Raw genomic sequence first — 17090 nt, 5'->3', positions numbered from 1 at the left:
GGACAGAAAACTAAACAGTTTCATACAAAGGAAGTGGCAGAGGTGTAAAAATGATGTTTGATGTTTTCTGGGATAGAGCAAATTAACTGGTTCTACTTTCCCATGATGTTTTGGATTGAATAGAACTTGACCAGATTTATTTTCATTTAAAATAAATTCTGATGTTTTTTTAATGCAGTCATCTGATGGTGTTGCTTTCCTCAACCTTTTCAGGTGATAGAGGTAGCTATCTCAGATACTTTTCAGCAAACAATTCAGCATGAGTGAAATCTAACTGTTAAAACCTGGGCTCTTTTAATCATATGTAGTAAATAATAAACATGTCTTGGCTCTGATGAGAGCCAATCCACTCAAAGAAATAGCAGTTTAACCTAAACACAAAAAGCTATTCAAAAGAATTCGGAATTGCTGCTGCCATTCCAAATCTTTATTTCCATTTTAGTTGTCAGTCATATTGACTTTCATGATTTTTTTGTTCCTTTCAACAGGTTAATCATACCTGCATGTTGCCATTCTTTTCAATCTCTAATAAGTTCCTTAAACTGAGTATTTCTCCAGCTCCCACCACCATTTTCCAAGTTGCAAAGTACCTCAACGTAAGTGCATGTCATTCCTACCCATGATGCACTGCTACATATCCACAAAATTTAAATATGTACTGCAAAACTGTTAGGAACGACTTCTCCACAGCACCCAAGTTACCATGGTTTTTTTTATTTATTTTACTGTAGCATAATTCTGGTCCAGAAGATACTTTGCACTTCAGGGGTGGATCAATTTTGTCCATGGAACAATGGCATGCACATCACTGAAACAAGGATTAGAAAATCCACTACAGGTTTTTCATTGTATGGACATAATTTTCTGTCTTTTTGAACCCAAGTTTTCACAACTTGTTTAGAAGAAAATTGAATCACTCATTTTGCTCAAGTCTGTATAGCTCAGTGTATCAACAAAAAAAGGACTCTGAGAAACAAGAATGTCAGTGTTGTGAAACCTTTTGAAATAAGATATAGATACTGTGGTTAAAATCAAGTATTTACCAGCCGTATGAGACATAAGATTCTGTACAGTAATTCCTGAAGTCTAACAGCTTCAACTGATGCAGTAGAACCATCAGTATGGCTGGCTACACCCAGCCCTTCCTTGCAGCTATATGCCAGTTTACACTTCTGTTGGCAGGTCTGCTCGTATGCTTGGTCACAAAACTCTTGAAATCTTCTTTCAGCCATGTTTCAGAAGACAACCTGAAATAGATAGTTACAAATTAATTGAAGAAAGCCTAGTTCTATTGTTCTGTACTTTGAAACTAAGCCCTCTTCCATGCTCCCACTGCATCCATAGATTTTTTTTTTTTTTTTTTAAAAAAAGACCTAGAAAGGTCCAAATCTTTTTCCATGTGGTCATTGATAATAAAGCCAGCATTCGTTGTTAAATCCTAATTGCCCATACAGCAGTTAAAAGTCAACCACATTGCTTTGGATCTGGAGTTAAGGACCATAGATCTCCTCCCCTAAAAAGGAGATTAGTGAGCCAGGTGGGTTTTAACTAAAATCAACAATGTTTACATGTTCAGCATTAGGCCAGATAGTTTTTTTTTAAATTCCATATTTTTATTGAATTCAAATTTCATCCAATGCCATGGTGGGGTTCAAACAGTGTTGTCAGAACATTAACCTGGAGCCCTGGATTATTGTCCAGTGACATTGACAATATGTCACTGCAATAGTAGGAATTTGAGAAAAGCTGAATGCAATCAGAGTCAACATGGTTTTGCAAAAGGGAAATTATGTTTGGTAAATATGATCAAATTCTTTGAGGATATAACATGCAGATTTGATAAAAGGGGAAGCAGTAGATGCAATGTATTTAGACTTCCAAAAGGCATTCGATAGGGTGCCACCTAAAATATTATTGCACAACATTGGCACTTATAATATGGAGGTGGGGGGGGGGAATAGATCAGCATGGATTGAGAATTGGTTAACACACAGGAAACAGAGTCAGGATTTGTGTACCTTTTTCGAATTGGAAAAAGGTGCAACTAATTGTGTACCACAAGAATCAGGATCTCGATTATTAATTATCCATATTAATGACTTAGAGGGAGGAGCACAGTGTAACATATCCAAATTTGCAGATACAAATAGATGGGAGGGTCACCTTCCTAATATCACACAATTCAGTGTCAACATGTGTTTGATAACCCCCTTGGAATGTTTTGATGTTAAAGGCACAATGTAAATTAAGTTGTTCTTGCAACTGCAGTGAAATAAGTGGGCTTTTAAAACTAATCACAGGTACAAATACATATTATTATCTGCTTTGGTTGGCAAAATTATTTTTAAACTGAATTACTTAGAATGGCCAGCACAGAAATAGAGTAGTCAAACCAATCCTGCTTCCTCAAAAGAACTCAGTCAGGGTTACTTCCTAAATCCATATTCTCTCTCAAACTTATCTAACTTTCTGTTCAATTTATCCACCTCAACTAATCATAACGAGGAGTTCCATATTCACACAATTCTAAATTAGTGTTTCCTAATAACCAAGTATTGTATTATTAACTTTGCTTGGTAATTTACTAGTTCCTAGTTCTCTTCTTTCCAAGTTGCACTTTTCCATATCTTGCCTGCCACATCCATACTATAGGACCCTTTCCTGAGCCTCAACTCCCTTCCCCATATCTTTATCCACACACAATATTTCATTATTAGTCTGTACAATAAATTTTTCTTGGATTATTCAACTTTTTCACATCAATATTCCACAACATTGCTTACAGTGAAATTCAAGTAATTCAGTTGCCTTGGTGAGATTTAAACTTTCATTCTATGAAATATTAAACCAAGCCTCCGAGCAACAAGCTCTGTAATATAACCAATTTGTTCCCTTACCTACTCTTCTCATTTCAACCCTACCATGTTTAAACTAAGACTTAACATACAGTTTCCTACTCCACTTCTCCATTTGACTGGAATAGAGAATCTTGCCCCCAGTTCCCTGTGCAGCCACTGTAAATATTTTAAGCCATCTGGGTTAACTGGTCATGACTAATTTACCTCCTTTCCTACCCCACTATGTATAATCTCTGCTGCATTTCCTTTAATTTTAGCTTTTCATGCTTCACACAACTTCATTTGGACAACTGATATACTAAATATCTGTTTAAGTACTTGTTGAAAGAGTACAAAGAGAAATGGGTATTAATTACTAGTACATAATTGAAGTTATTGCTTAGAGGCCATAGTTTAGCAGGCGACACAAGGAAAGATCTATTGTAGTTGGTGGGATTCCTGACTAGGATGAAATGGTGGTACACAGATTGTTTGAGCCAGACTCATTAAACAGCTTAATTCTCCTTACAGTACATTCCATAACTAGGCTTGATGATTCTTTCCATTCTGAACAAGAAGTAATTGATTATTTTCTATCATTGAGAAGAGTTAAAATAAAATTGGACACAATAATCTGATTCTATAAAGGGCCCCACATAATACAACATACATTCATTAATTCTTTTTACCTTCAATTTCCTCGCTGAAGTTAACTTTATCCCACACATTTTAAAAAGCATGAACAATTCCGTTGATGAAAATAGTAAAGACAAGATTGCTTAAGACAGACTGTATAACTGCACATCATTGAGGATACAGCATGCTCAATCTACTACACAAAGATCAAAGGTCTAAGTGATTGTTAAGAGGAAGAGGCCTTCTGGGATGCAGCCCAATAAAAAACAAGATGGAGGAAGAATCAAATTAGAAGGTTCATTTGCATATGGACAAAAATAAAATCAAGGAAATTTGTAATCTGCCCATGAACTGACAACATCCTGTTCAGAAACGATTGATAAAGCTTTAATGAGAGCACAATGAAAATGGACCATGGCAGTGTTCAGTGTAAAATGTCTGATTAGTCTGTTACATATTCTTAATTGCATGAAAAAGAAACATTAAGCAAAAATGTGGTTTCCTATGGCAATAGACGAGGTGTCACTAATAAGTATCTACAGAAACTTACACTAGATGTAAAAACCACAGCTTTGTTAAAATACGCAGAATGAATACCATAACTCAACATTAGGAGACAAAGCACTGAACAAGAAAATAATACAGAACTTGAACCTTGTGTTTTTGGAATTGTGACAAAGTGGAGAAGGGACATGCAAACACACGTAAATCTCATTTTAGAAGGCAAATTATTCCTTTGGGCTAATTGATTCTTGCCACACAACTCTCTGATAATGAAAATGATGCAAAATGCAGTCCATTTATGGAATAGGCAATATAATGCAAAAGATGCATTTTAATGAATCTAAATTGATCTAGGCATCTGGAAAATGGATGACCAAAACAAAAGTCTCCCATTTCACCACGGTATTTAATTTAAAACACAAAGTTCAGTTCACAGAAAAAAAAAAACATTTATATCAACTAATCACAGATGTTATGAAAGCACTTAATATTTAATATTTCTTGGAGCACTTTTTCCATCTGTTGAAGATTAAATAAATTTATTTCAAGCTTAGCCAAAGTAACTGCGGTGGTTTCTTTAAAAAGAGACTGTTGAAAGTTCATGGTGGACACTGAAGACTTTTCTTTAAAAAGGTCATTCTAAAACTCACATGATAGGTGAAATTTACTTGCTTTGCTGTAGACTCCATCCAGGGATGTTTTGAACAGTATGTGTCCTGCAGAGGTGCATGATTCATCTGGTCTTCAGTTGACTGTTAAGAAACCTGCTAGGAAGGGCTGCTGAATTAATCTCTATTATCTAAAAAGAGTCCTTTGTGAAGTTAAGGGGGGGAAACTATTTTGTTCTTTTGAAAGAGTGATTGGAGGAACATGAAGATCGTATCATTGTATTTCCCCAAGTAAGATGTGCCCACGAAAACTCCAGAGACAATTGTGCGGGATTAGTGACTTGACCACGCAACAAACGTCAGTACATGCTATGCTTTATCCTTCTGCCTTCAACAATAACTCAGTTACTAAAAAGCTGACTTCTTGTTCAGAAAAGAAACCTCTATACAGAAATCCATCTGTTCTCTCTTGTCTTGAAAAGTGTGTACATTAAGGTAAGCATTCATAATTCTGTATTACTAAAGTAAGTTAAACGATTATTACATCAACTTGTGGACAAGAAACCAGTACAGTGGAATCTTATAGGGGCATGAACAACTAAACAATGGCTAGAAATTTAGAAGAATCGCTCAAAGTTGAGTGAAGCATTCCTGTCAGAAGCAACTTGTTGCATTTTCAAAAGGGACCAAGGGGTTGAGAAAAGATTCTCACTAGAGAACAGTAACATGCTAATTAAGGAGGAATATTGCTTGTTGACAGCTTAACTAACAATGAATCTTGCTTCATTGGCGTGCAGCCTCCTATTCAATCACCTGTTGTGAAGAAACCAGACATTGAGCACATTGGGGCTTCAGCCAGAGCTAAAGCCTCACAGTACTGCTATACTGGCTTGCTGCTTAGCACACGCATACCCAAGCTGCTTGTCATTAGTGACAGTCCAGGGATGGGCATATTGCTTTGTGGCACAGTGATACACCAATCTCACACATACAGCATGAGTCAGCTACCCACATGGCAAACACACCACATGACTTTTCATATAAATGGCCATGTCTCAAAGCACATGGAGTGGCAGTCCTACATCAAGTCGAAGAGCCTGCAATCACTCCAAAGGCCTTTTGGGGGAGGGGGGTTATGAGCATTGGCAATGACTATGTCCGTGGCCCCCACTGGGGGTGTGTGCGTGCGTGTTGTGGGGGGGTGAGGTGGTGCTGAAGACAGCATGGTGAGCCTTATTAAAAAGTACAACTCCAAGGCTCGGGGGACAAACAGGAGAGTCACAGTCCTATGTATTGTTTTCCCTTCCCACGTGGAAACACATTAGAAATTGGTTATCTGGGAATACAAGGTAAAAAGGTTACTTGGCAATCAGGCCGCGCCCAGTCCGGAGGGTGTCCACCATGAGCTACGTTCTGTGCCATCACTTGCTGTTTCTAGTAAACACCTGAAATTATAAATTGCCTTGAACAATGCCCAGGGCGGACAGGTCAGTGTCAGCGTCAGCATCAGCATCAGTTTGATGGGCAAAAGAACACTTCTGCTGAATAGGAGAGCAGAGAGGGGGCAAAGGCAATCACACACTTGCAAAATGAAAATCCACTTCATTTGCAATCATATCAGAGAATACGTGGAATACACAGCCAGTTCTGCTATAACGCGTGTTCCGGCAACATAAATTGGCTATAATGCGATTGATGAATGGGAAAAGCTATTTTTAAAATGCAAACTTGTGTTGGCTATAATGCTATTTGAAGAGCAGAGAGTGAAGATGTTGATGAGCTGCGAGTCCCACCGTGAAGACCTCTCTACAGATGAACTACAACTTGTTGCTGAGATGGGAAATGGAAGCTGGGGATGAAGATGAAGTAGTCCAGGGTGCAGCACCACGAGAGCTTTCCACTTCTGTTTTGTCTTCTATCCTAAGGGAAATTGAGAAGCAGTGCAGCTCTTAAAGGACAATGATTACAATGCAGAATGCAGCAGGGTAGCAGCTTGTGGAATAAGATCTTATTTGGCACCCTATGGACAACTTCATGAAAGAAGAAAAAAGGGCAAAGCAGCAAAATCTGGATGTCTTTTTTAAGCCAACTTCCAAGAAACAATCAGAAGACAATGAATCACAGCCATTCACTTCTGGTTTAACTATTTTTTTGCCTTAACCCTGCAACCACAACTGCACCTGAAGGTGACGATGGTAAAGACCCTCAGCCCCTGCATTAACAACAGAGCAACCTCAAAACCTCCTCCCCCCGGAGTCATCTTGACATTTGTTTTTTTAAGATAAGGTGTTAAATTTACTTTTATTTCATGATTAGGTATGAATTAAACAGTTATTCAAATTGCACTATCCTGTGTGTTAGGCTTTTGAGTGATTTTTTGAGTGATAGTGATATTTTTAAGTGATCTGCCCCAATCCTGCTTTGCCCATAGGCCCTGTTATTCCTTTAGCACGATTTTCTATAATGGAATGTTGCACAGTAACGCAACTATTGCGCTACAGCATAACTGACAGTACATGCAGTCTGACAGTATTTGAAGTTCAAATGCTGGTCACATGACATGCACCATGTCACAATACAATTCTTGCACAGAGATCTCAATGAAGAAATCATTGCCACTGACTTTAAGAGAGGCCATAACCAACACTGTACTTAGGAGACTTCAAAGGACACAGACTGATCCTCCTACACTTCCGCTGAAACTAGCAGGATCTGTTTGACTTTTTGACTGTTTAAAAGAGTAGAGGGATCTTTACTCCGTATCCAACCCCATTATGTACCTGTCCTGGGAGTTTGAGTGTGGACAGAGCTTTATTTTCAGTTTAAAATAGTAAACACTAGTGCATGCAATGATGAGTTCCCTAGTCTGGGAATGCGAAAGGTCGAGTGTTCAGTGTCGCTCATTCAACTGGTAAGCGCTTCTACTGTTTCAGTGGCTATCCCAACAAGCCATGGGAATTTGATATATGGCCTTTGTTGTCAGGGAGCTGCATGTCATTGTACGTTGAAGCATGTGTCATGGTCTTTGCAAGGCATGCCAACACTGACCCAAGAACTTGGTCTGTTTCTTACACTTGTAACATTGGAGACATGGGTGCAGCCACAGGTTGAATGTTGTACACAGTGGCTGCCTTGCTAAGGCAGTGATTACAAATGCAGGAGAAGCAGGTTCCACAACAATTCCAAGAACAGTGGCAAGACATTGCAGAAGCCAAGGAACACTCAGCTCAGACAAAAATGCAGTTGCACAGCCCGTCAGAATGTATTGGAGGCAAAGGAGGTCAGGATCTTTTAACCTCAAATATACTTGATCGGGATGACCAAGGCCCGATATCAACAAAGACTCCATCCGAGGGAGCCGCAACGCGCTGCGCTAGCTTCCAGGACGTGGGTTGGGGGACCTCTTCTCCCAGTGGCCGTGAAGGTGACAGCTGCTGGAATCTTGTGCGTGACTAACTACTCCCAAGGAGTGATGGGTAACCAGTGTGGAATCTCAGTCATCACACATGGATGCATCAGGACAGTGACTGATGCCATCTGTGCAGACTACACCTGTTCATTTTGTTTCCTCACGAGGTCAGTGCTGCAATCCAGGTAGGAAGATTTGGTAACATAGCTGACTTCTCACAGATGCAGGGTACCTTGAACTGGACGCATATCACACTGGAGGGGGCCATACCAGAACAATAAAGACTTCATCAGTAGGAAAGGCTTCCACTCCATTAAACGTTCAGATGATCTGCAATCACTGGTTCCACTTCATGGGATACCCTGGCAGACACCATGACATCATGAGCATTTTCATGTACCTGCTACATCCGAGGGTCCAGTTGCCTTACGAAGCTGGTTAACCAAGGGACAATGGCTACCAACTGCGAGCATTACAGAACTCCCTAACTGATGCGAATCACAAATACAATGCCGCATATACTTCAAGTAAGGCGATGGTGGAGCACAAGATAAGGCTGAACATGTAATTCTGCTTTTTTTGGGGGGTGGGTGCTGCTGTAAAATACATGGGAGAGAGTGTACAGGATCATCCTAGTATGCTTGCACTCTGCACAACTGGAGCAAGCAATGTGCTGGATGTTTAGGAACAGAGTTTTCCAAGGAAGAGGATAAAGGACATCAAGCTGGATGAAGCTCTCCTTCTGCACAACCGAGCTCAGCTGCAGTGGGCAGTACAAGCCAATCAGTACTTGACTGACACCCGGTTCCAGCAAATGAGAGCTGAAAGCAGCAGACAACTGTGAAATGGTCATTGGTTATCATGCTAGCTTTTAATTTGCACTGTGAGGGCAAATTACAGCTTCTATTTTTGTTTGTGTTCAGTTTTGAAAACTGCAAAGAAAAGCTCATCTTTGGAAGTGTCTGAATGCTTGCCTTCTGTGATGTCACTCATTGGACAATGATAAGGTGCTGGTTGCAGTGGGCATTTACGGTTGAGAAGCAGCAATTTTTGAGAGAATGGTAGGCTAAGATGTGACTAAAGACACATAACTGTGCGGTCTGGTGGACAGACAGCAACTGGGGAAAGAAAGTGTAGCTGTATATGCCAGGAAGTGTCCGCCAGCTATGGAGCAGCATGTTTGGGGATGCCGTGCCATTACTTTGATGGCAAAGGGAACCTCTACTGTGCTACTGCTTGGCCAGGCATTTGGCTGCAGTTTAACGATGGCGCTGTCACCAGGGATGTTGGTACAATCCAGGTTATCAGGTGAATGGCAATTCTTCCAACTATGAGACGGTAGAATCAGACTAGCTTCAGACAAGAGTGGCACCATTATGGCATGGTGGTTAGTTAATGAGAAGGGTTTGGGATATGTGGCAAGAAATTACATTAGACCTCATGGAAAGAAACCCTCTGAAACTCAATTTAATTGACAGCTAGCCAAAATATCCTCAGGTCAAGCCCATAATCTTTAAGAAGCCATTTTATTTATTTAAAACTGAATATAAACAAGCTATTTATTGGTCTTCTCAATAACTAGGGGAAAAAAACTAGCTTCATTTTATATTGTGACCATGGAATACAAGGACGAGGAGGGAAATTGCACTCCTCTGGCCTCGGTCATAAAAACTTAACTGAAATCAAAGATGATAATCTGGACCAGTATTTTTTTCCCTTTTCAGTCACCAAAATAGTTTCTGAACAGTGGTTTTAAACAGCATTGGCTTTTCTCTTGCCCCCACTCCCCCCCCCTCCCCAAAAGCTTGCAGTGTACAGTTTTCTTGGCTCAATCCTGACAGAAGAACACCCACACCATTAAACATTTTCATTTGATCACTCCATACAATAAGTTTACCAAGCAACAATCTACGATTCAGAAAAAATATTAATTTTATTTCTTGGTAAGCTTTAACTTGTAAATTCAAGTGGAACTTGTTTTTCCAGCCCAACAGTTTGTTTGGGTAAGACAAGAAGGAATAACTGGACCTAATATTCACATTTACAACTGCAAAGAAAAAGTATTTCACAAATCCAGCAGCAAGCATGCCCACTATATCAAGAACCCTTGAAGGCAGGGCACTTTTTAAGCCAGTTTATTCCCACATAAGATCTTCAAATTAAGTTCCCCTTGTTGCCAGGCTATTGCAGTGACCAAGAATAGACTGCACACCAGAAAGATTCTGAAGGTAAACAGAAGGCAGAACAATTTCAAACTAACCTACAGGCTGGGAGTACAAATTTTTCTGGCATTGCCCTGCTCAATAGATGCACGCAAGCTTGAAATCCCACAAATCACTCACTATTTGCTGTGAACATACATCAGGCAGCAGTGTGGATTATGCCTGGAGCGGAACTCCAGGCATTGTTGAGGTGGCTGCAGCAGAGGAGCCAGGGACTCTTGGTCGCAGTAGGCCCAATGCAGGGACTCCTGGTTATCAGCAAGGGCGTAGCAGCAATGGACCTGGAACAAGGGCCGGGGTTGGCGGGGGGGGTTGCTTTTGGCTGCAGGGCCACTGTGGGTCCAGCACAGGAGCTAGCATCAGCTGCCTAGTGAGGTGGGCACATAATACAGATGACACCTGAAGAGTGGTGACACAGACGTTGGTGGGTTCGGTGCAGGCAGCAAGGAGTGGCAGTGCAGGTGTTGTTGGGGAGCCGGCTCTGGGTTCACGGCTCATGGCAGAGGCGGTGGAATGAAGATGGACATTCTTCCAGCTATTTTTTTTATTCTTAAACTATTCAAAATGGTGCCAGATTGTGGTGACAGTTGAAGCTTTTCACTGTATTTTTACCGTGTTGTTCATTGTAGAGTACAAGTGACAACGAATCATCATTCAACTATCTCATTTATAACAAGAATACTGAAATTGCCAAGAGGGCAATACATTCAAATTCACAATTTAAAAACAAAGGAAACTTATAGGAAAACTTATTTTCTTCTATTAAAGAAAAGGGATACTTATAATTAAAAAAAAACACCCTCGACTTTGCCTTCTCTGCAGGTAACAGATTCAAACAAGTATTTGTAAATGTAGGCCCTATGTCAAATTCTTTCCTACTCAGGGGAAACGTGACAGAACCATTATCCTTGCATCACTGTCTCCCTCTTCAGAAAAAGAGAACGACTGACCTTTTTATTCTCTGCCTCCGAGCAACTGCACCCTTGTGAGGTTGCAATATTAATTTCCTTTCCTCGAGCACTGTCCCTCCCGACTAGTGAAGCATCAAGACCCTATGAGATCAATATTAAGAGTGGATATACTTCTAGGAAAGGAAATGATTAACGGTCTTTCCATATTTGAGGAATCCTGAGATGATATTATGGCTTTAAGAGTTGTGTTTTGTCCTGGTTTCTTTTAGAAAGAGAGATTTGGAGACAGGTGGCAAACTATGAAAAAATGAACAACTTGTGAAGCCTTGCGTTTATTTTTTTGAAAAGTTGGAACCATAGAAACAGCCTGATTGGGTGTGAGCTTGATTACACCCAAAGAATCAGGGATTTTAAATTTAGCTTTCAGCAGTTGCTGTTGGGTTCTTCAAGAGGTGTCCCTCTATTGGTTACAGCCAAAAGCTAAGGGTTCTCTGGCTCACACGTGAATCCTATTGGAGGCAATCTGTTTTCTGCATTTGCTTTTTGCCAAGGGTGCATTTATTGGATTTTGCCATATTGGAACAGTTAATTACTAATAGTTACTGTATCTATTAACTCTATTGGAAAGCTTAACAGAGTAAGTTATTCTGATTCCTTTTTTTTTCCATTATTTTTACACTATCGTTAAAATACAAAAAGTGTGTTTTGCTTTAAATCCAGGAGTTGGACAAATCGAATTGCATCTGAAATGCAACATCTTACATTTACTTTAAAATAAGAAAAGCTTAGGGTTGAGACTATCTTCTGAATATCTTGAGGGGGTTTGGTCTGGTCCATAACAGTCCAAGAGATCATCGACAAGATTACAACTCATAACAAATTGATAAAAGATCTGGATTTGAAAGCTATCAACAATGTGCCAAAGACACAAAATTGAAGTGTTTCTCTTTTAACTGTGAGCAGCAAGTATCTACAGGAGATTATAGACAAGTTAGATTTCTGATAAAATCAAATGGAGAGAATTGTGTGATTATACATTTTGGACTAAAAATTGAAGCACACTGACGATAGAGGGCAAAACATTATATAAAAAAAGATTTAGAGCACACACACACACATATACTTGCAGTTGTATTAAAAATGTAATACAACATCAAAAAATCACGAGGGAGTCACAAAAAAAAGCCAAAGATTTACAAATGTAACAAAGATGATATTGCCAGCGTTCACTATCATTGCTCCACAATAACTGACAGCAGGTTTTCGGGTTCACAAATAGGTCAACAATGTGGAAGTGCAAAAACTGCTTTTAGGTGATTCAGTGTTTCTCCATGGGGTGTGCTATTGATACTTTAAAATCAATGAAAATATACGGAATTAAATGAGAACTTCACTCTTGTGCTATTTGTTCTGCTGTAAAAACCCTTGGAAAAATAACGTTAACTGTTAAATGATGCTAAATGATGCAGCAACTGCATCAGTACTATATGTAGGTTTGTATTAAGTTGCTATTTGGGAACTTGGAGTGAAAGAAAAATAGATTTCACTTTTCAATTCTGTGAATCTGACTTGTTTGACAGGTTTTCCAAGAAACAATGGGACTCAAGTTAAAATGACTCAGCTCACTAGAAGTGTTAATTGCTGAACTTTTACAAGGCTGAGCTTTATGATTTGGAAATAGATGGTCAGGGACCACTAATAGGTTGATTTCAAGAAAAGTCAGCCGAACAAAAGAGCAGTTTTTTAAGAAAAATTTGTAGAAGTCTTCAGACTGTAGTGCAAGCAGCCCGAATGTGCAGCGGGGAGGAAAAAGAAGGAGCAACAGTATAGGGGACTCATTAGTTGGGGAAACAGACAGGTGTTTGTGTGGTTGGCAACAAACTCAGGATGGTATGTTGCCTCCCTGGAACCAGGGTCAAGAATGTCAGAAAAACTGCAGGACATTCTTTTGGAGAAAGGTGAACAGCCACAGGCATAGTCCAGTTGGTACCAACGACTGATATGGGAAGGGGAATGTGGTCCTACAATCAGAATTTAGGGAGTTAAGTAGAAAGTTAGCAAACACAACCTCAAATGCAGTAATCTCCAGATTACACCCAGCGCCACATGCATGTACAGAAATAGGATGATAAGGTAGATGAATCAGTGGATGGAAGGAGGGCTTCAGGTTCCTGGGATAGGCTCTGGGGACGATGGACGAAGACGGATTGCTTGCACCTAAGCAGAGTTGGGATGGAGTTCCTTGCGGGGCATTTTACTCATACTGTTAGGAGGACTTCATGCCAATGTGGCAAAGGTTCAGGGGCCAAGAGGGAACAGTAGTGGAGAATGACATGGTTTACAAAATACTTGAGGGTACAGCAGGCAACAGCATAGAGAACGGCGAGTTAATAGGTGAAGCTGATGTAAGGGAGAGAGAAATAAAGTTCAAAACAGAGTTAGCATGCATGTATGTAAATACAGTGAATAGAAAGTAAGGTTGGTGAATACAGGCGCAGATTACCACATAGAAACATGATACTGTGGCAAGAACAGAGGCCTAGCTGAAAGAACACTAGGACCAGCTGTTAAATACTCTTGAATACAAGTTGTTCAGAAAGGTAAAAAAAGCAGGGAAAGGAAGAGTATCAGTATTAGTTAAGGAGTGCGTTGCAGTGCTGGAAATAGAAAAACGTCTCATTGGATTCAAGGACAGAATTAACTTGGCTACAGCTAAGCAATTTAAAAAAAGCACAATTACATTGCTTGGTGTAGTCTACAGACCACCAACTCAAGGAACAGATGTAGAGAGGCAAATCTGCAAGAAAATTAGATAAAAACCCAACATTGTAGTTATAATGGGAGACTTCAATGACCCAAATATTGAGTGGGATACTGGTAGTATAAGGGGCAGATGTCCTGAGAATTGGTTCAAAAAGAGTTCCCATGACAGCATGTGTCCAGTCCAACAATAAAGGATGCATTATTGGACCTGGTCCTGGGCCAAGTGAATTAATCATCAGTTCAGGACTATTTAGGAAGCAGTGATCATTGTATCATAAGGTTCACAATGGATGAAGAAAATGTTGTGAAACAATCTAGAGTAAAACCAATTGGCAGAGAGCTGATTTCAAAAGAGTAAGGGCAGACCTGGGTAGGACCGATCAGAACAAGAGGTGGGCAGGAGAAACAGTAACTGAACAACTGGCTACTTTCAAAGAGGAAGTGGGTCAGCACAGCAAAAGGTACATCCTTCAAATGGGATAAAGACAGGACAAACAAATCCAAAGTTCCCTGGTTAACAAATGAGAGAAATTAACATTAGAAAAAAAAAGTACTTGTGACAGTGTAAGGCAGAGAATACAATCGAGAGCAAAGAGGAATACCAAACGTTCACAGTGGAGGTGAAAAAGCAAAGAGAAGCAATGAGAAATTATATGAAGACTAGAAGCTAACAAACAGGGGAATCCCAAAGTCTTCCAAAGGCATCTAAATAGTAAATAATAGTAGTAAGAGGAGGAGTAGGGCCAGAGACCAAAAGGGATTTACACATGGAGGCAGAGGATTTAAAGTCACATGCAAAAGAAGCAAGAATGATGTGAGAAAAAATTTCAACACTCAGCAATAAGTTAGGATATTGATTGCACTGCCTGAAAGGATGGTGGAGACAGGTTCAATTGAAACACTTAAGAGGCCATTAGATGATAATTTGGATCAAAATAACGTGCAAGGGTTTGGGGGAAAAGCAGGAGATTGGCTCTAGGTAATAAGGCTCTGAAGCACTGGTATAGGCACAATGGACCAAATAACCTCCTATGCTGCAACAAATTCTGTCAATTGGATCACAAAATTGAATAGTACAATTATCACCAATGACTTAACAGAGGGGAGCAAAGGCATGGTAGCTAAACTTGCAGATAGCACCAAGATTGTTAGCAAAGTTTGATGTGAAAACATAAGGAGGTTGTAAAGAAATAAAAATAGGTTGAGTTAGTGTGCGAAAATCTGGTGGATGAAGTATAATATGGGAAAATGTGAAGTTGTTCGCTTTGGCAAGAAGAATGAAAAAGAGTATTACTAAATGGAAAATGACTGCAGAATTGAAGTGCAGATGGGTTTTGGTTTTGAGTGCACGAGTTTCACAAAGTAAGTTTGCAGCATCAGTATGTCATGAAGGTGACTTGGACACTACTCTTCATTACAAGAGCATTCGAGTATAAAAGTGAGGAGGTCATGCTTCCGTTATTGAGGGCATTGGTGAGACTGCATCTCAAATACACTGCAGTTTTGGTCTCTTCATTTAAAAAAGGATCTAAATGCATTGACCGTAAGACATAGCAACATAAGCAGGCCATTCAGCCAGTTATAATTACTCCTCCGCAAGTGAACAACCTTACATTTTACCACATTGTACTCCATCTGCCAAATTTTTGCCCACTCATCACCTGTCCATATCCTTCTCAAGTGGAATAGCAAGATTCCTTAATTTTAAACCATTTCACCCACTCCCCCCCCACCCCTCAAAGACTTCCAGTTTCCTCTGGGAGATAGAGACCACGTAGGACGTCTGAGAACGTCTCTAGAGTTCATCAAAAAAAAACCTAGCAGTGAACTTAGACAGTTGACTGACTGTGAAAGTACAAGCACCTCTGGAAATTGGAGTTCATTCCAGAAAAGGAGTGAAATTTCACAGCTGACTTTGGAGAGACCGCATTAGAATTGCTCACAGTTGGGAATGTCAGGATTTCAATGATCAGCTAAGTGTTTGTTTTTAAAACTTATAAATCTTGATTTTTAGTGAGTAGGGTGACATTTTTAATGTTTTGCTGAGATCTGTCTCGATTAATTTTTTTAATATAAAACACAGGTATTAATTTATCCTAGAGCAGCAAGACTGCTATTTTCCGGTTCTGTAGATTAAGGCACAAAGACCCATTTCTGAAGAAGGGTCCAGACCCGAAACTTCAGCTTTCCTGCTCCTCTGATGCTGCTTGGCTGCTGTGTTCATCCAGCTCTACACCTTGTTATCTCTAATACAGTCAGGTATATGGGTTACTTGTAGGGAGGGGTGAGCAGGTAGTGGAGGAGTCTTCTGTGACTATCCCCATCTCAAACAAGTACGCTGTTTTGGAAAATGCAGGGGATGATGGATTCTCAGGAGAATGCAGCACTGGCAGTCAGGTTTCCAGTACCATGACTGGCTGTACTGTAATGAGGTGTATGTCAGGTTCCAAGCAATCGATTGTGACAGGGGTCCAGACAGACATTTCTGTGGCCAACAGCAAGACATCAGAATAGCATGTTGCCTCCCTGGTATTAGGGTCAAGGAAATCTCAGAGGGTGTAGAATATTCTCAAAGGGGAGAGTGATCAGCAGGAAGTCATTGTACACATTTCAAGAGAAAGGGACGAGGTCATGAAGACAGAAATAGGAAATTAGGCAGGAGGTTAGAAAGTAGCTCCTCAAGGGTACTAATATCTGGATTACTCCCAGTGCCATGTGCTAGTGAGAGTAGGAACAGGAGGATAGAGCAGATCAATGCATGGCTGAGAAGCTGGTACAGGGGGCAGAGATGCACATTTTTGGGTCATTGGAATCTCCTTTGGGGTAGAAGTGACTATTGTGAGGGTGGAGTCATAGATAAACAGGGTAGTAAACACTTGCTTTTATTGGTCAGTGCATTGAGTACGTAGGTGTTAGAGTGACATGTTGCAACTGCACAGGACTCAGGTTAGGCCACTTTTGGAATACTGCATTCAATTCTGGTGTCCCTGCTATAGGAAAGACGTTGTTAAACTTGAAAGGGTGCAGGAAAGATTTACAGGGATGTTTCCAGGATTGGAGGGTTTGAGCTCTAGGGAGAAGCTGAACAGGCTGGGGCTATTTTCGCTGGAGCCCAGCAGGCCATGGGAGGAAACCTTATAGAGGTTTATAAAATCATGAGGAGCATGAATAGGGTGCACAGCCAAGGTCTTTTATCCCCA

At 40.3% G+C, this 17090-nt stretch overlaps 1 protein-coding gene across 1 annotated transcript in view; it reads right to left on the bottom strand.

Annotated features, from left to right (window-relative positions):
* The window catches only part of LOC109911753 (probable helicase with zinc finger domain), a 62969-nt gene extending 51391 nt beyond the window's left edge, over positions 1–11578 (bottom strand). Inside the window, exons 1-2 of the mRNA XM_048609637.1 lie at positions 11167–11578; positions 1044–1247 (exon numbers count right to left, since the gene is read on the bottom strand). Coding sequence (XP_048465594.1) covers positions 1044–1232 — 189 coding nt within the window. The 5' untranslated portion in view covers positions 1233–1247; positions 11167–11578. The remainder of the gene's footprint in view (positions 1–1043; positions 1248–11166) is intronic.
* Between the last annotated feature and the right edge of the window lie 5512 nt (positions 11579–17090).

This window comes from Rhincodon typus, chromosome 21, assembly GCF_021869965.1.
Source record: "Rhincodon typus isolate 14 chromosome 21, sRhiTyp1.1, whole genome shotgun sequence".
NCBI lineage: Eukaryota > Metazoa > Chordata > Chondrichthyes > Orectolobiformes > Rhincodontidae > Rhincodon > Rhincodon typus.
The sequence above is the reverse complement of the archived record's forward strand: the minus strand, read 5'-3'. Positions and strand labels throughout refer to the sequence as shown.